General features: G+C 31.8%; 1 protein-coding gene across 2 annotated transcripts in view; it reads right to left on the bottom strand.

Moving 5' to 3' along the window:
- Nucleotides 1–4,385: 4,385 nt before the first annotated feature.
- The window catches only part of LOC105257404 (probable cationic amino acid transporter), a 62,157-nt gene continuing 40,631 nt past the window's right edge, over nucleotides 4,386–25,911 (bottom strand). The window contains exons 5-14 of one of the 2 annotated variants that reach the window (XM_025409466.1): nucleotides 17,608–17,816; nucleotides 10,445–10,616; nucleotides 8,998–9,181; nucleotides 8,387–8,511; nucleotides 7,695–7,948; nucleotides 7,027–7,269; nucleotides 6,564–6,708; nucleotides 6,170–6,263; nucleotides 5,926–6,053; nucleotides 4,386–5,752 (exon numbers count right to left, since the gene is read on the bottom strand). In XM_025409466.1, coding sequence (XP_025265251.1) covers nucleotides 5,376–5,752; nucleotides 5,926–6,053; nucleotides 6,170–6,263; nucleotides 6,564–6,708; nucleotides 7,027–7,269; nucleotides 7,695–7,948; nucleotides 8,387–8,511; nucleotides 8,998–9,181; nucleotides 10,445–10,616; nucleotides 17,608–17,816 — 1,931 coding nt within the window. In that variant the 3' untranslated portion in view covers nucleotides 4,386–5,375. The remainder of the gene's footprint in view (nucleotides 5,753–5,925; nucleotides 6,054–6,169; nucleotides 6,264–6,563; nucleotides 6,709–7,026; nucleotides 7,270–7,694; nucleotides 7,949–8,386; nucleotides 8,512–8,997; nucleotides 9,182–10,444; nucleotides 10,617–17,607; nucleotides 17,817–25,911) is intronic. The other variant, XM_011268000.3, reaches the window with a different exon arrangement.

A 25,911-nucleotide genomic window follows, 5' to 3' on the forward strand; every position in this document is an offset into this window, starting at 1 on the left:
ATGTCCCAGAATGTAATTCTCGTAAACTGTAATCTATTATATCTTCTAAGTGAGATTCCCGTAATAATTCTTAGTTTTATAATTTAATATGAGGTCACTTTTACAGCTTAATGTAAAAATTGACTCATGCGCCGCATTTTTAAAACATCACTGCAAGATCACGCGTTTATGGACCATCTTTGTTAAACGCTTATTCATCGCTATTTAATGACATAACGATAATTTATCTATACGAGATGAAATCAATTTTCATAAAAATGAGATTATTAGCTCCTTCATTAAATACGTTATTTCGGTCGCCACATTTTCTTGTCCATTTCAAAGGAAGGGATTTCTAACGTTTCGTCTAACATCTGGAGAGAGATGTGATACAGGCACTATTCTTTCACAGAATAAACTTCCAACACGCGACACATGTTACGTCACCGTGGACAAGAGAATGCCAACACATTCGATTCCATTGCTCGTATTGATTGCTAATTTTATTTCGAGAATGCTCAAGATTGCTTAGTAATATTTTTCATCATGCATATAATACAAGGTATAGATATACATATATGTTTAAATATATATATAACGGTCAAGCGGCACAAATTTGTGCTTTGCTTTCGGGGAAAGTGCCGCATATAAGTTGGATCGTAAATCGTATTCGTAAGGAGTCCAGTTTTCTCGTAAAATCATATCACGGTGACGTAGATCCAGCGTGTAATAAAACAATTCCCTAAGATATCCGCGACATTATTACAGGGGTGGAGGATCAAGATAAAAAGAAAAGGAACATGCATTGTAAATTGCATTGCAAACGCGAAATTCACGTTTGCGCTCCGTTTGCAATGAAATTTTTTCATCCAATGATTCAATTAATTGCAATTAATTGATTTAATTAATTGCAATTTTTTTAAAATATTATCAATTAATTGCAATTAATGATTTAATTAATTGCAATTTTTTAAAAATAATTTTTTGCATATCGAATATCTTGATAGCTCTTACATTAAAATTCTATTCGACTGAAAAGAGCCTCTCGAGTCTCAGTTAAATTGAAACAAAGAGCGAGAAAAAAATGGATATTCGAATTGATGAAAATTATAATTAGGAGCGTGAGCGTGAATTTGCGCGGCCATATCTTTGATATGTGTGTATGTATATTACCGTTACCTAAAAAATCGAACAGTCTCGTGTGTATAGAAAGTATTCTACGTATATATTGGAACATATATCACGTCGTACGCTCTATGCAGCGCAGGCTAACTGTATATAATCACGCAACGTTTCCACGACTTTCCCGCGTCGCGGATAAAGACTGATATGTGAAAGGATCACGTCGATCAATATGTAGAGAATAAAAAAGCGAGACTCGCGCGAGCTTTCGACCTGCCCCTGTAGCATGTCGAGTATCTCTCCTTTTTTGATCCTCGAATCAATTTTACGCCTGAAACGATCGACGTTCGCCATTGTCGTTAGAGATTTCGATCACAGAATACGTAATATATATATACTTTTCGCACTCGCATGCGAAATTAATCACGGTCCTAATCGGTCCCGTTGACGGATTCACGCGCGAGCACAAGAGGGAATCAGGGCGAATGATCGACCTTAGAATTTGCTCCTACTACAAAGACCGAAATGTACGCGAAGGATTACAATAGAGCAGTTTTAATTATTACGAAAGAAAAATATTGCATGTATAATAGAAATGTTTTTCAACGCACATTAAACGCATCTCGAGCAAGTAAACTCTTATTTCTTTTCTGTCGATCGCTAAATGATATCTTATATTGTATCGTAATTTAATTAATTTTATTTCTCGTAAGAATAATCCTTATAACGATAAACAATGATCAATTTTCTCCTAATCGGACCCATCGATATTTCATTAAACGATCGATTAAACGCGCGATAATTTCTATTCAATCACAGTGTTTCTCCTCGAAGCAATTTCGTTTAAGCGATCGATCCTGCTATCGTCGCCTTATCGTCGAATTCCGTTCACCTGGGAAAGGGACGCGGAGAGTGTCGGACGACTCGAGAGCCGAATCGCGGGATTTGCGATTTCCACGCACGGCCGGACGATGCATCCCAACGAAGTAGTAAAGTGGTTGGGAGCAGCTGGACAAAAAGTAAATACAGACACGAGAAGAAATGCAGTTTCGCGAAAGCGGGGGAGGAGTCGTCGTACCTGCCAACGACCTTCGCCCGTTCGAGCAATCGACGTCGCGATGCTCTTCTGGAAGATGCACGATCGAATGTCGAATAGTATGCACAACATGTGTCTCCGTTACGAGCAAAGAAGAAAAAATGACGAGAGAAAAGCGATAATAACATGAAAATATTCCTTACGTGCAATATATAACAACTTTATACATTTCGAGGGGAAAGAGCTCTATTCTAACATGATGATTTTTAGAAATTTTGTTTTTGAAGAATATTAGAAATTGATCTTGGCACTTTATATATGTTTTTATTGATATTTAAACAATATGTCAGTATTTTTTAATTTTAAATATTTAACTTTTTTTTGTTCAATACGAACTTCACGAACGCATAGCATGTTTAAAAACGCATGGATTAATGATTGTGACATACTGTTCCTCGTGTAATTATCTGAAATGAAAAAACTCAGTCTAGTTTTATTTCGTAGAATGTATTTTTAGGATTCTGAATCTAATTTTAGAAAAAATAATTTAAAAATTATAAAATTTATTAATAATAAAATAATAATAAATAATTTAATTTATAAAATGAAAAAATAATAAAATAGTATCATTTTAAAATTAGATATTTTAATTTTGCTAAAATTTTTTTATTTCTTGGAGGTCAGAAAAATATTAAATATTAATTTTTTGAATTCTAATTAAGTTCAGCATTCCGAAAATATTCTGGGGAATATGAAACTAAACCAAGTTTTTTTATTTATTTCGGACAATTATACGAGAAGCAACATGTCGTATTGTTGTTTTTAAATACGCTACATACATAGTTTAAACATTAATAAAAATATATGTAAAACGTCAGAAAATTAATTTATTATTATAAAATTATTTATAATATTCTTTAAAAAAAAATTCTTAAAAATTATCAATTAAACTATACTACCAGAATAGATTAAAAATTAAAACCTCCGCCTTTACACCGTGCGTGACTCAAACTATACAACAGCACGCTTTGTCCTTGGTGATAAATTCTCGGTAACCAATCTTATGCATCTTCCGGTCGCATTATTCAATTGTTCCGCAATATCGCAGATCGATAAGTGTTCCATTATAGCTTTCCTAGCGTTTTATCGCAATCGCGTGTCGCATCTTTTGTGTCTTTTTGGATCTCACAATCAGTTTACTTTGTGACGATTGATTCATGAATTAAATTGCAGGATTAATATCGTATTAATTAGACAGAATAAGCACGAGAGGATAATTACGTCATATGATTTATTCTCGTATTATCTCGAAACTAATTAGCCCGGCACTCGTAGTATGAATAAGCAATCTGCTCGAATCGGAGACACGGGCGCGCATCTTCCCGACTTTAATTAGTATCGAAGGCGATTCTCGATTCATCGCGCGGAACACACTAGCGGACAGAGAAGCACAACGGACTTGTGCACGTACGTACGAAGAAACGGTTTGTCTCGAAACACCGAAGATATGTACACGAAAATGAAATTTTATTTCTCTCTCTCTCTCTCTTTCTCTCACTCTTTCTCTTTCTCTCTCTCTTTCTCTCTTTCTCGACTCGTCTCCCGTCCGTCTGTTTTTCCACAAGAGAAACAGACATATTAAAAAAATTAATTCAAAATAGATTTAATCTCTGTAAAACTGAACATATCTGATAACTGAACTATCTCTCTAAATCTCATTCTTATTATTTTTTCGAAATTTATATTTTTATTTTTTAATCTTTGAAGCAATTTTTTTAAATTTTATATTCTCTTTTGTTTAAAAAAATGAGGCAAAGAATAATAAATAGAATTAGATTACAATTTTATTATTTCTATCAATTTTTTTAATAGATCTATTTTTCTTGCAGTGAGCCCGTCAAAATCGAGTTAATATCAATTTAAATCCTTCATCCATTGGGAGGCGACGAGCGCTTAATTCCTAGATAATTTATACAAATTGTGTGTAAATTAATAATCAAAGGATTTACTCGAGGTAAGACGTATGTAAGTATGTAGTAAGCTTAGGGGTATACGATTATAATATGTTAGACTAAACTTGTTTTTTTTTAAGGGAAAGACTAAAGTTAGGCAAGAGATGTGTGACGTTTCTGTTTTTTTTTTCTTATTTGTTCAATTAAAGTCTTCTACGGATTCGCTCGGACATGCTCTCTCATCATTCTTTCAAGCACGCTTTAGTCTCCTTTGTTTTATTTTGTCTCTCATTTGATCTTTTTTCTCATTCTCTCGTATCTTTCAGTCACCCTTTCGCTCCGACAACACTGTTATTCTCATCTCGCATTCGCTTCGAACTAGCGATAAATTTGAACTTATGTTAGCAGTTATAGAACGCTCTCTTGGAAAACACAAGTTTCGCCTTATACTATTAATGATAATGGTCTCTTCATCTTCCTCTCTATTCCTCTCTCTCTCTCTCATCCCTCTAATCTTTAATCTTTTGGAATGTCGCGTTCCCCTTTCCCTTTTTCTCCTCCTCCTCCTCGCCTACAACGACGGTACTATACAACTAGAATAATAAATATTGCCGCAAAATTATTTGCTACATTCGTCCCAAATAGTAGTCAACAAGTCTGACCCTCAGAGTATCGCGGATTTTAGTCTCGACTGATCAATCAAATCTTCCCAATAATCATGTCATGCATATTTTGAAAAGAACAAGTGATTAAACCTGAACAAATCGATCAAAGTCTAACTTATTGTAGTTAACATATAATTATATTAAATATTTCCAACAAATTCGAATATTTATATAAATTTGTCTCTCATCAAGACATCTCTGTGTTCGAAAAAACTAAAGAAATTCCAAAAAATTTAACAATTTCTTCATTATTAGATTAATATTTCAAATTTTTAATTTCAAAAGTCTATTAAATATTAATTAGTCAACAATAACCAATGTGTCATGTTTCTAAATACCTTTAGAAGACGCATTCTAGATGATTTTTCTATCCATATTGTAAGCGCATGCGACTCTCATTTGCTGAAAGATGATCGTCGCGCAATCGTCAAAGTTCGAATCCAAAATCATCGCAATCTCCGGAGGGTCTAGTGTCACCGGTGATCATCATCCGATGCCAATCACGCGCGCAAACGTGCTTATCAGGCGTTGTGTAATAATACCTTTCTCCCTCTCTCTTTTTTCCTATTCGTGTGTTATGTATACATTAATATCCGCTCGGCATCGCTCGTACGACGCTCCTCAATCTTCCCAAGTGGGGAAGCTCTCCTGATCGATGAACAAGGTCGTCGTCGTCGACGCAGTTTGGTCGATGCGGTGGCCGCTCGCCGTTTGCCTCTGTTGATAGCCTCCAATATGTTGCTGTTGCTGCTGCTGCTGGTTTGGCGTGCCGCCAAAGTTCGTGCTGCCGAACACTGGCTGGCCAAACGCATCCAACTGTTGGCTCTCGTAGATGCTACGATCTGGCGTGTACTGCTTTTGCGCTTGCCGATGGTGATCGGTGACGGTTAGCTCGATATTGCCAGCCGTGCCGACTACGATGTCGTCGACATTTTCCGACGCGTTGGCCTCCTCCAGACTACTATGCTTAATGCCGTAATTGAAGTACATGATAAAACCTAATGACAGTTAGAAGTGGTTTTAATTAATTGATGAAATGTATAATCGTCTATTTAAGCTATCCAAGATTAATAATAAAATCGACTTGTATTCTTCTTCATAAATAACTTTATATGTAATTTGTATAAAATTTTATATTTTAAGAGAAGAACAAGATATAATTTTTTTGTACCTAAAGTCATCCAGACCGTAAATCTGACTAAAGTGAGGATGCTGAGCTTGAAAATGAGATAAATGTTGACGGTAACGGCGATCGCGGGGACGAAAGGTAAGCCCGGAGTCATAAACATTACGCTATTTCTAAAACAAGAAAGAAATGCCGGGAATTAATTATACATAGTTCGTTAAATTATTTCACACTTGGCTAGACTTTATGATCATGCAAATTATATGAGATTACGAATTAATAATCTTACCTATTTTGCGGCTTTCTACTGATGGCGAGAAGTATACCGATTATGGCAAAAAGAAAGAGGAATAGTAGTATCGTTGAGAATGTCCCCATATTACCTGAAAAAAAGAGAAAGAATATGAAAAACAAAAAGAATATTAAACAATAATATATTTACACTGATTCATGAAATTGATCAAATGTTTAAAAATCTTTTAAGATTCCTGATTTAATATTATTTTAAAATTATCTATATTTTTTGCAATTTAATGCAAGATAAAATATGAAAAAAATATATATATATCTTTTTTTCCTCCTCTCTTTATTATATTAAAATTTATATGGAAATTGAAATTAAGACTTTGATCCATTTCAAGAATTAATATATTATACATACATATACAGTGTAAATTTCTTACCCATTCCACAAACGATAATCAAGTCAAAGATAAGGATCAATAAGTATAAGATCCCAACAAGCTTCATGACATAACGCCCTGACGCTTCTGTCGCAGGACCTCTGTCTACCCATGGAAATATAGCAGGACAAAGATATTGCGCCGCCTACGAAGCGTCATGACTTATTAGTTTTAAAATAATTAACTATTATAATCTAATCTACATTATACAAACAATAGTTCACGTGCGATTTGTTTATATGACAAAATTAGAGCTGTACAAAATAATATTTAAAAAATTGAGGGATATAAAATATATCATAAGCATCAAAATTATTTATTTTAGCGAGTTTTAAAGTTAGAATTTTCTTCAAATGTGTATCAAAAGCTCTATTTATGTTTAAGAGAAAAGAGTTAAAATATTCTCTCCGAGTTTTATCACCAAGGATTTTTGTTTTGCCTAACATTTGGATTTCGATCCTACCTGCAGCCGACGCTGTAGATAATTCAACGGTGGTCCTATGATCGGCGTGTTTCCGGGATACTGATGAGCGCTACCGCAACTCGAGGCTGCTGCGGCCGCATGCACGCTGCCGTAGAATTTATTTTCTGTCCTGTCGCTCACGAGATACTGGTCATCCTTACCTAGTCCTACATCGTCCTCCTCGCCGCCGTACGTGTCGTCCGAATCCGGCGATGAGCTATTGCATCTTCTTACACGTCGCACCTGTAATAATAATGCAGATTCGGATCACTCTCATTCTTACTATATAATTTCCTCTGAAGTCGATATTGCACTATTGAAAGAGAAAGGTGTCATCATCTTGAAAATTTTAAATAATAAAAAAAATCGCCTCACTCTTATTTAAAAAAAAATTACTGTATCAATATATAAAAAAATGTGTATGCAAAGAAAAAAAAAGAAAAAGAATATTATAAAAAATTGAAAAAAGGGAGATTTCTCGAGAGCAATTGCTCGAAAATAATCCAGAATAGAAGTGAATCGGTGCACATTTTTAAATCGTCAGAGAACGCAAATCTATAGAAACTAAAAGAGAGAAATATAAGACTGGAGAAATTTTTCGTTGAGCTGGAATTTCTTCTTTAATCACATGGGAGATGTTCGTGGTACAAACACCGAGCACGTCTTACCGTGATACGTTGTCCGTTGTTAGTGGTAGTGAGTTCCGACTGGGTCGCTTGGACCGAATTCAACGCGGTCGTAAGCTGATCGGGCCTGAGCTCCTTGCCATAAGATACTTGACCGTTCCCTTGCGTCTCCTTCGTAGGCGATCGACACGGGGTTCTCAGGCTCTGCGGCAGCAACTCGACCAGATTGGTCGAGTGTGGCTGATATCGCAGTATCAGCACGCAGGTGGACACTAGGGTGTACGCTAGCAATGTACCTGAAATATAAGCCGTGAATGATCTAAACATTGAAATAATATTTTCTCTTCTCTTAGCAAGGGAATACTTGAAACTTGAGCTGTAACTATGATAGACAATATTTCAAAGGAAAATATAACATTTACTGTAATAGAAATATAAGTATAAGTGTGTACAACATATATATTTTAAAATAAAAATCTTTCAAAGTATTATGAATTTCTAATATATTTATTATATTTGGAGAATGTTAAGCTTTTTAAATAGCCATTAACAGATTTATCTTTATTAATCGATAATAAAATGAAGCAATAATAAATCTTAGTTTGATGAGATTATACAAGAAATACTTTGTCACTTTATATTTCAAAGAATTTTACGATATTAAAAATATTAAAGTATTAAAAATGTTTTTCAATCGGTTAGACATTCAAAAATTATTTTGAATTATATCTTACCGATCGACATCATTTCTACCAATACTTCCAACTGAATTAATAGCGCAGCAAAAGCAGCGCATATGCCGGAAGTTAGAGTCGCGAATGCGGGAGTGCCCGTCGCGGGCCAAACATGGCTGAGGCTCCTACGTAAGTAAACAATATGTTCATTAAAATCACTCTCAAAAAATTTACACTAGTCTATTAATTATATTGTCGTTCTCTTAAATCATGTGACAATGAATCATTCTATTTTCATTATAGATATTTTGAAACAATCTATTTGATATGCCTAATTAAATTTTTATTTGTATATTTTTTTTTAATTTAATTTAATCAAAATTATTTTTATTCTATTTTATTATTTTTTTTGTATTCTTTTTTGGTGTTTTTATGCTATTTTAATAGCCTTTTATTTTCTTTTTTATGTAATGGATTTTCAACGTATTAAATAAATAAATTATATCGACGATATGTTGGTTTAAATTATATTGCAATTTTATTTACATTAGATAAAGTTTATTATTATTAATATATTTTGATAATTCAGATTTATATTATGTTCATTATATTTGCGATAAGAATCATATAATTTGTAACATAAACGACAATATTTACGTTTAAATCATTACCGAAATATAAGGCCATCCTGAGCCATGGCGTAGACTATCCTAGGCATTGGAAACATGCTACCAAACATAGAGACCGTCAGGCCCGCCAGTGCACCAACTGCGACAATGTATTTGCACTTGTAGGCCCCGACTTGACCGAACATCTCCACCAACGCTGAATCCTGGTCGACCTGGTCGTACGGAACTGAAACACAAACAAATCGAACATGTCGGAAAATATTTTGATAACTTACTTTTCGTTTCATAAAACGGTATCATATAAATTAAATTTATTTTTAGAAATTTTAGTTAAAAATATTAATAATAAAAATAAATTATATTAATAATTATAATATATTAATAGTTATAATAATTAAATTAGTAAGTATATTAATAAAAAATATTAATAATAACCATTTTATATAAAATATAAAAATAGTACATATTTGATAATCATAACTTTAATAAATTTCGTTTGTAATAACATCTTATTGAGTGCTCCTACAGTTATAAAATCCAAGAGATGAAACCATGACTCGATTCACGAGTATGAGAATTAAAAATATAAGAGAATACGAAATATTGAAAGTGATTAAAATAATTCTAAAACAATAATTATTCGAAGTCACAAATAATATCGAAAAAATACCAGGGTATCTATTCAATTTTATTAAAATATTCCTTGAAAATTTTCTGATATTTCAGACATTTTTGTTCAAAAATTCTAAAGAATTAAAGAGAATATATTAAATATTCTTTAGTGTATCTTTTAAAAATAAGTTACTATATACCTTTTCTAATGTTTTTTTACTCATACGAAGCAAAAACACAGAACTACGTAGGTTTCAGGTACTAGATTTGCAAATGTATTGAATAAAAGTGAATATGAAAGTGAATATGAATGAAAATAGGTTTTGTACGAGATAAACATTTCTCATTTTTTTATCATTAAAAAAATACAATAAAGAATATGTACTGCATTTTATACTGTGTATTGTATTATACTTGTACTATATTTCATATAATGAAGATATAAATATATAATAAACATATAAATATATATATTTATTATATTATATTTAATATATTACCATTATTAATTTTATTATATTATATTATTTAATGTATTATCATATTATATTATATTATATTATATTTTAAATATATTTTAATTTATAATCTGATTTATCAGTGAATTGCCGATTGATAAATAAAAGCAAAATCAAATTATAATCTAAAATTATAATATCAAATTACAATTTTTTTTAAATTTCAAGAATTTTTTAATTTTTCTAGGTACAAAAAGAATCTCTGAAAGGTCCAGGCTTTCTATGTTTTTTCAAACATCCTACATGCATTTTACTCGACAAAAGGCGGCTTATTATCGCATTTGCAAGGACGAATCGTCTAAATACACATGTCAATTGAAATGTTAACAGTGTTATGTATTATTTAACGGCCTACTCACCAATCAGTGTCAGTACCATGCTACTGGTAACGTAAGCAATGAGAATTATGATCAATGATGAGACTATGGCGAGCGGGATACTCTTCTTCGGATTTGTCGCTTCCTCACCAGTAGTGGCTATTATGTCAAAGCCTATGAAAGCATAAAAACACGTTGCTGCGCCGGTGAAAACCTGAAGAAAAAAAGAGATATGATTTTTCATTAAGTTAAAATTTATTATGTGATAAATTAATTAAAATATTATTCTAATGGAAAATGATTAGACTTCAAAATGAGATAAATAAAGTAAAAAAAGAAATAATAAAATAAATAAAAGAAGGTTTAAAAATGAAGTAAATCACAAAATCTGAATAAAAATCGTAGTCAAATAAAACTAGGTTTTTAGATAAAACGCTATTGCATTTTAGATATTTTATTATAAATTGTGTAAAGTTTACTTAGTATTAAAGATTTAATATTTGCGTTGATTTATCCTATTTAAAAATAGCGTTTATTTTATGTTTGAATGCATAAAATAATTAACCGGAAATCAATAAACGCGGTTAATTTCTCGGAATGAATTGTTTCGCAGTTATCAGCATTCTCTGCTTTGCCCAGATTTATTATAAACAATCTCTTTCTCAGTATTAAAATAGTATTAGATATTAAATATTTACATATTTAAAGTGTCTGTTCGACACGCTTATGAATTTTTGATAAATTCTATCGAAAAAAAAGTAAGAAAGGGAAGATGTTGCTTAAATAATCAGTGCATAAAAATCGATCATCTAAAAGAATTTATTCACCTATTTATATCTTGATGCATACTCCCGAGAAAAATGAATAAAAGATTCATAAATTATTGCTAATATCATCACAACGTTAAAGACAAGTTGATTAAATTATTCCAAGTCAAGAGAAAAGAGAAAGCAAGAAAAAAGAAGATTACTAGTGAACAAGCTGAAATTTATATCTTGGCTAACAGAGCGTGGGAGATTTCAGTGAGGTTTCAGAGATCGCCGTGAATTTTCACGAGAGGTGGGCGTTGTGTAACCAACATTTCGTTTCCCTGTCGCCCACCTGCTGTACAAAAGCACAGTTAAATTGCGATCAATGATCTTTGGCGCGAACCTACGCAAATAGAGCATTCAAATGCTTTAGTAATACTGAAATTCCTGTGTTTCTTAGTCTGAAATTCCATTAGCCAAGTAAAGAAATTGCTCGCGGGGTGCGGTACGCAAAAGCGCAATCCATCGGCAAAAACTATGCTAAGTAATGCTTGAAAAGTATTATTATTATTATGCGAAAGTTTCTATAAGTTTCTAGACAAACAAAGGAAATTACATAACGACGTTCCGCAAACTTTTCTTCTCAAACTCTTGAAAATTGCTCCCGCCGTTACTTTTGCGTTTTCACTTAATTACCCGAGTAAAAGATATTTTCTATTTTTATAAGGCAAAAAGGAAGAAGAGCCTAGGATAACTGGATTTTTATAAAGCGATAGACGAACGGTAAAGGTGTAGAATGCCTTGAAAGAGGACACAGGAAAAAAGGCTTCTAAGATATGATCATGAATTTTTCAACAAGACAGCTGACCCTATTTTGGCTCTTGCATACGTTACCCTTTTATCCTTATATTACATAGAGTTTCCTCTTGACTATCTTTAAATATTAAATTATGACGGAATATTTATTTCACTCACGTATTTAATTACAACACCCATTGCAATTAAACACACATTTTGGTATTTCTATTTATAAATATATTTACCCTTTGTATGATATTATGATAAAAAAGAACTGACTTTTTGTAATTTCACTTTATAAGACATAATTGTAATTTATAGTTTTAAAAACTGCAATATCTTTTTTAGTTGTGGGAAATAAGAGTGAGGCAGAAGACAAAATTAATCACTTTTTTTACATCATCACGGAATAATTTCTTAAGTTACACTTTGTTTTAAATGTTAATTAAACATAAAGTAAATTAGAAAATATTATAATGAGACGCATTGTTATGTATGATCGGGGAAATAATTTTAATCTTAATTATCTTTATCTCATGTACAGTTTTTATCAGGAATTTAATTAAAATTTTTTATCAAAATATTTGTGAGAATAAAGTCATCGCTAATATTTGTGCATGTGCAGTTTTATCAAAAATATCCTATATACCTTATGTCTAATATTGATCTTCTTAGAAAAAACTGCAAAAACTGACGTCTGAGAAAATTTTGATAGATGATAGATCATCCAGTTTTCAACAACAAGTGCGACTATTATTATATATAAATCGCAGGACATTTATACATAAAAAGGATGAGCCATTTTCGAGAAACTCTACATTTCTCTTGAAAATCTCAATTCGAAACATAGATTACCGGAAGGAAAAGGATAAATCTTTAGAGAGAGAGAGAGAGAGAGAGAGAGAGAGAGAGAGAGAGAGAGAGAGAGAGAGAGAGAGAGAGAGAGAGAGAGAGAGAAAGAGGAAAGATTCAACACCAGAAAGCTGGTGCATCCTTGCGTATTGCATTTCGCCTGATTTATTCTCTGGTTTCGACGAGAATTGCGTCCGCAAATGGAGCATTTAAAGATCAACAGAACCGCAACCAACAATAAACAAGCGCATTCTGACCGATGAGAAAAGAGTAAAATACGAAAGGGATTAAACATCGCGTAATGAAAAATAAAGATTGACATTGAAAGATGCGGTTGAGCAAATTAGAAATACATTTTGCGTCTAATATTTTTCTAAAATAAATTTTAAATGCGCAACTTGCACTAGTTATATTTGTACTTCATTCAATAAACTGTAATCTCTAATTCTGCACCATTAATTTTGAATAAAAGTGTAACTATTTAAAGTATCTTATTTAAGAAATACCAATGCGTGATTTCGGACAATTATCGCATTACATTTTACATAATCGACAAATATATTTGCAAGCACGTTTACATGTCACAGAAAATATGTAATACGCGTGGTTGGCATACATTTACCAAGCGTTGTATATTAAAGGAGCAGAAATCTCCTTCATGGAATCGCCGTCGTGCCCTTAAGGAGATTTCTCTTCTTTTCACATTCTCGCAATATATCTTCCGTACATATTTTAAAACTTCCGTGCATATAGCCATATCGTGAAATTTCGCCACGATCTGGGGCGGAAATGTTCAGATTGAGGGTGTACGTGATACGCGACCGACCAACTTTAATAGACGGCAAGGGGTTAGGGAGCGAGGTCGCAAAGAAACCCGAGTTTTCCTGGCAATAGACTGTCTATATCTCCCTGAAACCTGGCACCCTCCTCTGCTTGAGGAGATTCTGGAAGGGTCTCCGTTTCCAGACGATGGGAATGGATCCCTGTACCTTTCCAGGAAATCCAGCTGATCAACGAGCTGATGATTCTCTGCTAATATTTGACGAAGGGTAAACACGATGGTAAAAACTAGAAGTCACAATTTACAAACAATTTATTTAACAAATCGTAATAATTTCTAATTCTTCATGTTTATTTTTTTTGGCTATATTTGCTGCAAAATTTTTACGTAAATGTGAATGTAACATGTATTTATGTAAATGTATGTAAAAATATGTAAAATGTTTTTACGCGTGTGTTTCATATAAATTATTTTGTTTTACTTTAAATAAGCAAATTCCAAAATACGCGCATAAATGCAATGGTACTTCGGTATTGCTATGGTAATTCTGTAAGATTCACAAAAATTTGTCAAATGACTAAAGAGATTGTATATAAACATATAAATGTATAATATGTATGTATATACTTGGAGGAAGAGACTCCATCGTGTATCTCGCGAAGAATTGCAAGTCATTAATTTCGACGACGTTTCGTGTCGCCAGTTATACGATCGCAAGATTAAACGGTCGTAGCAGTCAACCTGATTTATCATGAATGGGATATTTTGCGAATATCTGCGACACGAGGTATTGCAATCTGTAAAAGTCAAGGATTTTGCTTCTTTCTGCACGAGTCGCATTTTAAACTCAAATGGATAAAGATACAATTATTATTAAATTACACGGCTATGCATGATATACACACGTGCAAAAACAATGGAATAATGAAAATCAAAATGCAAATGATCGTTATATAAAACTAATTCAATATTTGTCCAGAGGGTAAATTCTAGTGCAAACATACCGAATAAAATTTCTCGATTCAATTTAGAGAAGAGAATATGTTAAAGTGCAGTCTATATTTTCTCCATAATGTCACATTGTAAAAATTGTCGATTTGGTAAATGGCAAATTAGGTTTTGTTTTACAAACCTTGCAATTTGGATATTAAAGACATAATATACTATTATTTTTTGTAATATTTCATACTCGTGGAAACATCATTAAGTTCATTCGATTCTCAACATATTTATCAATAAAACTCAAAGAGAATATGTCACAGCTCTTTTAAAGAATAAATGAATTTGTAGCCTCGTTCTGTGTGTGATTGCACTTCAGGATCACCGTTCATTTTAATTCGACGATGTACCAGCGTATCATATAGCGATCGTTGACAAAGCAGAATACAACAAAAAAAAAACTCAATTTGTCCTATGCGGAATAATGGCGCGTTGCGGTTTGTCTGCTACTCGAAGCGCGCCTAAAAATGGACGTGGCATCAATATCGCGCACGAATATACACAATACACGTTTATCATAAGCAGCATCGCACGTCATTGTAAACAACGTCGTTGTACAACAAATTCTATAGCGTCCGTTATAATCGATCATAAAAAAAAGTCAACAATAAAACTGCCGTTGTTATATCTCGCTAAAAAAATATATTGTCAAACAAGAGTATTGTAATGTGCAATATTTCATATAATATCCATTATACATATAAGCAGATTTAATAAGCAAACCTCGTTAATATTCATGTATTTTGCGGAAATAATAAAGTGTAAAATATGAAAATGTAAAATATATATAAATAAGTAAAAAATGCAAATATATAAATAGAGTTTATCGTTTTAATAATATATAAATAATTATCATTAAAATAAAATTAAAAGAGAGGTAATTTAATGAAAGATAATTTAGGTAAATTTTAAAGATTCGAAAACATTCTGAGGCTAAATAAGAAATAAAAAAACAAAATAATATCTTATAACAAACAGTTTGAAATTCATGATATCGTTATAACATAACGAGACGAACAATTAAAGTTCTGCTGCAAACTTGCAAAAAGCCGCAATTACAAAATACATGAAATTTTCTTCAATAATAACGCCAATAACAGAGAAAGAAAATCATTCGGAACGAAACATATCGTCAGATCTGTTTTTACAGGCGCATTCTGGCTTGGACAGATTTTTAATTTATTTCCCTTGGGATCACGAGGGAGCACGAATTATTATTCTTGATGCAGCAAAACGGGAATAGCTCAACGGGGACTAGCACCCTCGCTGAATGCGCGTTTTTCATCATACAATACCGTAGTGAATGCATCGTTAATGATTTATGCGTTTACTTCATCTGCGCAATTTTTCAATCGTGTCCACGATATGAGAGTTATTTTTTACCGCACTACAAACAATGAATTTGATTGAAAGGAAAAGTCGCATGTGTTCTGATTTTATATTTTCAATTAATAATATCAAAACAATGTTTTTTCATCTGTCTCTCTTCCCTCCCTCTCTTTTTTCTCTCTCTTTCTCTAAAAAATGAATCTAAATGTATCCTCTTGATATCACATACATATATATTTTATTATATATTTTACATTTTATTTTGTATGTATATTTTATATTTTATTATATTATATATTTTACCTTTTATTATATAAATAATTTAATACGAGAAAATAAATATTCTAGAATTAATTATTGTAATTTTGTAATATTATTTTATCCTACATCGCGGTAAATTAAATCTGATTCCTCTGGGCAAATGATCCTGTAGATGACGCTTACATTCTCCACAAACACGAACGGGTTCAGAAACACTAGTATATGTGCAGACCCTCATTTTTTTTCCCGGTCCTATTCTTCTCAATATTTCTTCGATAGTTATTCAAACGGTGTCCGATATCTCAGAATTACTTTGCTCTATTGATTGACTATCGCATCAAATTTTATTTATGTCAGTTTTCATGTCATACGCACATTTTCTTCCTTTTCTCGCGATGTCTTGTCTTGTCTTTTGTCTTTCGGTACATTTGTCAGCTGGACTCGGTGCAACAAGTTTGTCATTATTTCACTATAAGCCGCGGGCAAAAAATTCTCGACCGAATGCAGTGATTTAAATGGCTAAATTAATTTAATAGCCTAAAAAAAGCGTGAATTCGAAAGATTTTAATAATATCTGCATACAGATGTAGCCTCTTATTGAATTTATAATTTTAAAAGTTTGGTTGTGTATCATTTGAACCTATTTTAGTGTAAAAATCATTATTAATTTTTTTTAATTTTCTGTTCAATATTGTTTCAATTATTTACATAATTGTAGCTAAAGACACACCAATATATTGTCAAAAAATGCTTCATACATGACATGCTAAAGAAATTTTTTAACAACTATTTAAATATTTTATAAAATTTAATATTCCTTTCTTTTGTGTTTTTGATGTAGAATTTTAGACCTATATATTTTTTTTAATGTAACGAGTTTTTCCTTTTAATTTATTAATTAATTTACTGTTATCATGTATCTGTGAAATTTTTAATTCTGAAGCTTTTAATTTTTTAATTATAAACATCAAAATATCGAGCTTATCTACCGCTGGCACAAATGCGAGTGGTCAGATCTATGAGAGCAGCTGGAAAAAGACACGTCGAGAGGGCTTCAAACGAGAGAGCTTTTTCATCCTGTCTCCAGAAGCCTCTCGTTGCTTTTTTTCTTTAGTCAACCATGCTGAGAACCGTGCGATAAAGCCTGCTGACGTTAATACCGCGAATCGCCATTGTTTAACTATCCTTTGAAATTATTTTTATGGAATTTGTAAAGCGAATAAGCGAGATATATTATATATATTTTGTCAAAAGGCGGAAATTTTCAAATTTTAAGTGATTCTCGCAATTGAAAATTTCAAACCGACATTTCTCGTATTTCTCTGAAATTTTACATTCTTTTATTTATCGATTTATATTATTGCCTAATTATTAATTTTTAAATTTTTCGAGACGCTACGCCAAAAATGCTTTTCTACCATATATGCTGCACTTACCCCGCTCCAGCCGTAGGGAAGAAAACCTTTGTGCTCGGACCAATTGTTGGAATCCACGTAAAACAAGCCCGCCGCCATAACGAAGACCCATACGGCGAGATTGATGGCATTCAATACATTATTGAACACCAGAGACTTCTTCACACCCGCCGCCATTAGCAGCATCATAAGTAACGTGATGACGAACGCGAGAAAATCTGGCGGCCGTCCTAGAACAATTTAAAGCTTGAGCAAAATTTATATATATTAAATATTAGATACAAATGGATATATGATAATTCAGAAAGGCAGAAAAAGAAATGCAAAAGCAGAATATCAGAAAAACGCTGTTGTTTTTTAAATAAATGCCTTAAATTTAATTTTGTTTTTTAAATAAATGCCTCGTATACACATTGTTAAATTTAATTAAATTTAATTGAGTTGAATGTTTTTTAATTTATTCTATTGCTGTTAACTAGCGATTTGCAACTCAACTTTTTAACAAGTTATTAATATAATGTAATTTTTTCCGCAAATTCAGAATAAAAACTACCTATTCTGTACATAATATTGAATGCTACACATTTTGTCGCACATTTTTAATATTTCGTACAAAAATCTGTTCAACCACTTAACAGATAAAATTAATGCTATTAAATTAATGGATCGTTAATTTTTTTTCAATACTCATCATAAATACGTGAATACGTGAATACGTGAAAATTTCAATTGAAACAATTATCTCAAGTACCAATCTCACTTTACAAAATGTTTAACAAGCAATAATCTTTACTCTTGTTACATTTTAATCCAACAAACCCGTGGAAAAAGAGATATATCTAAATTCTTACTCAAGTTACTCGAACCTTTTCCCCTATGCTTTCACTCGAACATGATATTTCTGTAAGAGATGAAAGAGGAATGCCAACGCGGAAATTCTCTGACAAGCAAAAAATGACATAATTCATATGGTTGGAGACAATCGGGTGATTCTCGGAAAAGTAATAGTGCTTTTTCCGAATACGCGAAAAGCTCACTATTTTATTCAAGCATTAGAGAGAAAGTATTCAATTCTGCAGAAAAATCAGCGAATTCAAAGAAATTGATAGAAATTTAATCTCTGCAAGACTATAAATTTAAAATTCTTCCAGAATTTACTTACAGTATAAATGTCTACCAATTTCTATCTACCTATCTCTGGCAAAGAAAACAAACAACGAGGGTATTTCCGGCATACTATAAGAGTCTTGAATTGTTGCAGAAGGGATAACGTTACTTCGCAATGAATAAAGATTGCGTTATTATTTAAAACAGCAGAAAACAATTTTGCTAGAGTTTTTTTAAGATAAATTTGAGAGATTGCTGATTAATAATTTATATCGACAGACTCTCTGACTGGCTTCCATTTAAATTCTTCTATATCGTGGTGCGAAATAACCTGTTATCGCAATCTAATTCTTCTCTACGATAATTATTAATACAAAGAAGGTTTGATTTTGAATTCCACAGTTCTGTTGTTCAATCGTGTTCTTTACATCATTGTATAGGCCGTGTACTACTGTACAAGTTGTATGCGAAAGAGGTAATTTTCGACGATTCAAACGGTTTTGATCATTCAAGCGATCTGTTCAATTTCCGTGTCTGCACAAAGGTGCACGTTTGCGTTTAATTACAACTGTTGGAGCAATACGTTGGTCGAAAGATTGACACAGAAATTAAAATTAGTTAAAAATCTATTAATAAATGCATGGCAAATTTTTCTTTGTCTCTAACATAAGATGTGATATTTCTACTCGAAATATTTAAATAATTACTAATATTAGATTAAATGTCACGCTATATAAATACAACAGATAACAGAGTTCGAAAAAGATTAAACTTGAAATGATACAACTTATAATGGGATGAACTTTGAGCTATATTGAGAAAGTCGAATCGAAGAGAAAACCGACACATCGAATATCAAGGAATGCTTTACAGAGGATTGCGAGGTTTACAGAAGTTGGAAAAAGCTTTGTAACGCTGTTCATCAAAGCAAATCGCATGCTTGCCATCGCAATCTGATGCCCATTGTGCATGAAACTTTAATCGACAAACTATATGAGTATTTATTAGTCGGACATGTTTTTATAAACTTTCAGGGACGGATCTCTATTCTAAACCATGGTAAACGATATAAAAAAATGAAATAAAAACATTAAATACGCTAAAGAATGCTGATTACGAGCGCAATTGACAATGGACAATGGCTTTAAGCTCTATCTCCTTGGAATCGAATGCATTGTTTATATCTCGATCCTCGATATCAAGCAACGTTGTAAAACATGGTTTCCGTAGACGATCGATAATAAAATAGATAAAATAAAATTGCATGTCGCTGTTTTAACAGTAAAGATTATATGGAGAAATATACATCCATAGCGAAATTGTTTTTTATAATAAAGAACCGCCAGTAGAAGCCATATATTGCGAGAAAATATTTTTCCATATACAGGTTGTCAGGGCAATCTCTTCCTAAAAAAAACTCTTGTAGCTTATCTCGAGAGCTTTTCACAATACTATAATACAGTATTTTTTCATCGAGTACTTTTCAAGTTATGAGGCTTGAAATAATCTCTTAGTTTTTACATAAATCATAAAATATCTAGTAAAATATTCATTTATCGTTTATTTTACCTTAATATTTTTATGTACAAAATAATGAGAGGAATCAATTGGTGTAAAAGAAACACATAAATGTTTCGAAGAAAAAATATATAATTTGCAATTAGAAATTACATTTTTTTTTCGAAACAATTATGTATTTTCTTTACACCAATTGATTTCTCTTATTATATTTTGTGCATAAAAGTATTAAGGTAAGGTAACAAAAAAATGAATATTTTACTAGATATTATGATTTATGTAAAAATTAAAAAATTATTTCAAGCTTCATAACTGGAGAAGTACTCGATGAAAAAAATACTTTGTTATAGTGTTTTGAAAAGTTCTCGAGGTAAGCTACAAGAGCTTTTTTGGGAAGAGATTGCTCTGACACCCCGTATATATCTTCAATCTTAATATATCTCGACGTTTATTTTTCTTATTTTATTAAGTTACAATTAATATCAAAAAATATAAATGTAATTTCTCCTCCCCCCCCCCTCTGTCTCTCTCATTATACTGAATGTTTCCTAAATTGTCATGCAAATATAATGTTCCTCATCTATGATATGTGAGCAATGTCGTATAAGCATGACCGCATTGTTGGATAAGTTCAATGATACCGTTATCTACAACAACGTCGTAGTGCATAAGCCGCGCTGAAACTAGAATCCTGATTAAGTATTCTCCCTAACTGCCAGTTAACGATCGCGAGAACAGCGTCAGTGGAATAATTTTACGAGGCAGTGTTATGTTCAAGCATGTACCTCATACTATTCCTCTTACAAAATCTACGTTATCCAAGGATCTGTGCGGATCCTGTTCTTGCAAAATTTATTCTGCGAGTACTACAAGTATATAAAGCAAGATAAAGGAAATGAGAAACGAAACGAATCGTTCATTACGGAAAGCGCATGCATCGATTGTAAACTTTCAATTTCTTTTCTACAAAGAGATAAAAAGATGTACGCTCTATATATTTATAAAGAAACAATATTATTAAGATATATTCTAGTAATATTGTTTCCTTACAAGTACATAGAACATATTTCATCTGTTTATATCGTATTGATATTGTTTCTTTTTTTTTTCTGATATTGTTTCTACAATCATGAGCTTTTTATCTCAAATTTAAAATTTGTTACATCACGTTATTTGCAATTATTTCAAGATAGAAATTATAACATGTATTGAAAATTCTGCAAAATTGAACAATTCAGGCTAATTATTTTGCTGATAAAAGCGAATAAAACGATTATCTGGATCTTAAGGATAGGCTTACATCTTGAAAAACAACGCGATGCAAACCGACCGAAGGAATTACAATGATAACGTGAACGGAAAGGCTCGGCCGCGATATCCAGGTGGACAAGTTAAAGGGAGTCGTTGTGTGTTCGCGAACCGGTTCGGATCGATGAGGTCCACAGGTGCCAGACCTAGTCTCATCCGCGCAAGCGCCCCTCTTGCACCCTCCCAACCATTTGTCCTTCCTCCTCCTCCTTCCTACCACCTCTCTTTCTAGCCCCTCAAACTCTCCTCCACCGCAACTCCATCGTTTCACCCTCTTCCTCTCGTGCTCGACGTTTCTCCAGATCCATGCACTCTCCCTTTCCCCCGTGTATCCTTCCCTTTCATGTGCAACGTGCATAGCGATCGCAAAACGTATGTAGGGAGATGCGTAACTCACGCACGGAACGTGCGAATTACACATGACAGGTATACATAATCGACAGAGAATGGTTGTCAGCGGATTAGGTACAAGATTCGTGATTGGCGGAATCGTGAGGATTAGTGTGTTCGAGAAATAAACCTCGGAAAAGCATCGAGATCAACTGAAATCCCATAGAAAAGCTTTTTGGATAAAGGGGGATTTTAATCCTATTGTATCAAAAATTTGCAATAATTTAAAAAATTTTTTAAATATGCAAAACATTAAGAGAGCCTCTTGTTACATTTTCAAATATTGTTTAAAAAATGTTTATATTTGTGCAAAATGTTATTTAAAAAGATAATTGAATCGAATTTGTTGCATTATTTCAATCAAGTCAATTGCATCATTTTATCTGCATCAATTCCATCAAGATCTCGATCAACTTTTACGGCGTCATAAATATTCGGCAAAATTAATCCGACCGAGAAACAAATTTTGCACACGCGAGCAACATATTCGATTTGAGCAATTATCTACACTCGCGCATGTCGCAATTATTTGCAGCTGGCCGGGTTGCAAGCTCATCTGCAAATTCCGACGCGACGCGAGAGAAAAAGTTAATTAAGGTTGACTAGTTTTGCGGCCGTCGCGTCGCAGCGAATACTTCTTCTACTGACAGTGAAATTTTGCCTTGCTAGCGCGACATACAAAGAAACTAATAAAAGAATACAGAATACAAAGAATACAATCCTTTTTTATATCGAACTATCAAAACGACATAATTTTTGTATACAATACAACTAATTTTTCGGACAAGAGATACTATTAATATTATTACTTTTCTTTAATATTTGAATTATTTTAATATATCTTTTATAATGATTAATATTTCTTTATTATATTCTTAATATTAATTCTTAATATTAATATATTCTTAATATTAATATCTGGAACAGAGAAATTTTATGCATAGTTTGTTTATTAATTTTTTATACAATCTATAAACTAATTGTTAAAATTTCATTCAAAGTATCTAATATTATTCCGTGCTTCTTTTACAAGTTTATAAGAATTTCCTTCTTCGTATGCATAAACATGTAGCTATATATATGTAATAAATATCTACATATATATATAATCAAATCGAATGTAAAGAGAAAGAGAGAGAGAGATATTCAATTTTCGATATATTTTCATACATCTAGCAAATTCTGAAAGCGCATATTCTTTCGCAAGACATAAAAGCGCTTAATAAAATTTATGAACTGTGTCAATATTAACATCTTTCACGTGCTACATGCATTAAAAAGGCAATGAAACTCGACTACCTTATTCTTATGAGTTATTCTTATGAACTTTTAAAATGCAAACGAGATTTATGGGACACGTGGTGTTTTCATAACATGCGTTAATATTATAAAAGTTCACTCTTATGCGAACTATATAAACTTCTTTGATTGCGTGAAAAATACATCATGTGAGAAAAAATGCAATGTCATGCATAAAAAAGTCTTATTTAATTAAATTTTTCTTTTTACAAGCAGTAATTATGAAATAGACATTAATTAATAACGATAATATGCGATAATGTAATATAATTGACACAGAATTATTTAATTAATAACGATAATATACGATAATATAATTGACTCGAAATTATTTGTATTTATTAGAGTTTCTGATTAAGAACTATCAAAAGTTTTAATTTATTACTACATCGTTATTACGAGTAAAATACATTGCACAAAAACGTTATAACAAAAAAGTTACTTTATGCTCGATATTATAATATTATACTTTGTATAATACTAATAACAATTATAAATGTAATAAAAAATGATGTGTATATAATGCTTAATATTTATGTAATATTTATTCACATCAAACAAAGCAATAAATGATATTAATTTTATTTGCATTTTAATCATTTTGGTAATTAATTAATTTCAGTAACACTAAAATCATATGAATTATTCATATTGAGCTTTTTGACGAGATTTCTAATTGGACGAGTTAACGAATTTACCATAAAATTATACAAGAATTATACCATAAAATTATACAAGAATTATACCATAAAATTATACAAGAATTATAGATATACAAGAAAATGTGATGCAATTGAAATATTTCTATTCAATATAATTATACTATACTTTATTTAATGATTGGGGTAATAAAAGTATCAACTTACGATGAAAGTAAAATCGATAGAATAGAATGTATTCAATATAATATTCTGTGTTCGAGAATACAACTACGAAGAAACTGGCAAGAACGAACGGAGAAGATCCCTCGTGAATTACTCGTAAAATTGACTGACAGAAAAAGGTTGATTCAAGCAGAAAACGTCGTAACATGAAAAATCACTCACGTCTCGCTCTTGAATCATTCTCTTCTAATGAGAGACGAATTCTAACGTCGGATTCCTCTCTAACAATGCCGCGGAAAAAGATTCAGACATCGAGAAATTCCGAAAGAATTGCAGCACAAAGAAAATGCACTGGATATTGTGCAAAAAGGAGTTTTCTACGATATTAACTCTCTCTCTTACGCGCCAATATTAATTTTGCCATAATTTATATTCACATTTAATTAGAGAAATCCCTGAATAAATTTTACGTATGCCATATTATAATATATAATACATATTTATCAACTGTGACACATAAGGAGTTTTTATGTGTGTAAAGGGAATATTTTAAAATATCGTATTATGTATATTTATTATTATATTATTATATTTTATTATATTACATTATAATAAATTTTCTTATTTTTATGTGGAAATTATTTCCAAATATATCTAGCTGTTTTTAAAATATATTATATAATAGTAAAGCTTCTTCACTAAAAACGCCACAGTTAAAAATCGTAAAGTGCTCACGGCGTTTTTTCAATATATCTTCGTCAACATCAATGTCCACATTAGAGAGCATTTGCTTAATGTCGTTGCTAAGCGCCACCGACTGCGAAATATTCATAAAACGACCGTATAACGAGAATTACCCTCATTAAATGGTCTACAATTCGCGCTCGTATGCGCGATCAATTCGTTTCGCCAGCGGCGTTTCGCGTGTAAATTAATGGAAGTTTTTTGAAGGGTGTCCCAGGATCCTTGATCTTAATCTCGCTAATAGATTCTTTTCGACCTCTTTTTCATCAGAATAAATTTTTGCAAAATAAACTTTTCATTGTGATTAAATAATAAAAACAGTTAAATTTATATGTGCGTATGTGAATGGCCTTTTTAAATATTTTAATATTAAAGGTCTCATATTAAAGACTCGCGGGAATTCCAAAATTTTTTTGCAAAAAATTATCTCCAAGTTTGTCATTAAAAAATTAAAATAAGCTATTCCCGGATATACCCCACTAACAAGGAAAAACATGATATCCAACGCTATTATTAATATTCTTTCATTTTTGTATGTCAGCGAAAAGCCTAATCACGTCAATAAATTAGTTTGCTCAAGAAAATTGGATCAAACGTAGAGATTTTTCTCGAATTTACACCCCGGTAATGTTGACATTCTCAAACGAGCGTATTATGTTTGTCTAGCGAGCAACTTTTTGCTCTCAGACTAGCGTCCTTTATCCGACGAAAATCAGCGAAAGATTAATGGAAAACTTAACTTTTGATGTACCCGTCTTATAAAAAAAATAATTCAATAGTATAGAAACAATTCGCTTTAATCATTCAACTATTTGGTTTCTTCAAGAATCAAAGATATATTGAACATTATTATTTTATAGAATTAATCTATACTCTTGACTTAATATCAAAAAATTGAAAAACTAAAAACACGGATTTTGCTATTAACACCTAACACGTTTTTTTTTTAATATTTCGCCAATTAAAGTTACGTGGAAATTTTGTAACTGACGTAATTTTACGCACGACATCCATCAAGTGCCAAAATCATTTTTGCCTTTTCGCTATTTTCAATTACCGTTTTTTTTCATCATATTGTAAGAGACACATGGAGAACGTTTTGCGATTAAGCCAGAAAACAAGAGAGCCCGGTGAC

The sequence above is a fragment of the Camponotus floridanus genome, unplaced genomic scaffold (genome assembly GCF_003227725.1).
Source record: "Camponotus floridanus strain SB8 unplaced genomic scaffold, Cflo_v7.5 scaffold267, whole genome shotgun sequence".
NCBI classification, from domain to species: Eukaryota; Metazoa; Arthropoda; class Insecta; order Hymenoptera; family Formicidae; genus Camponotus; species Camponotus floridanus.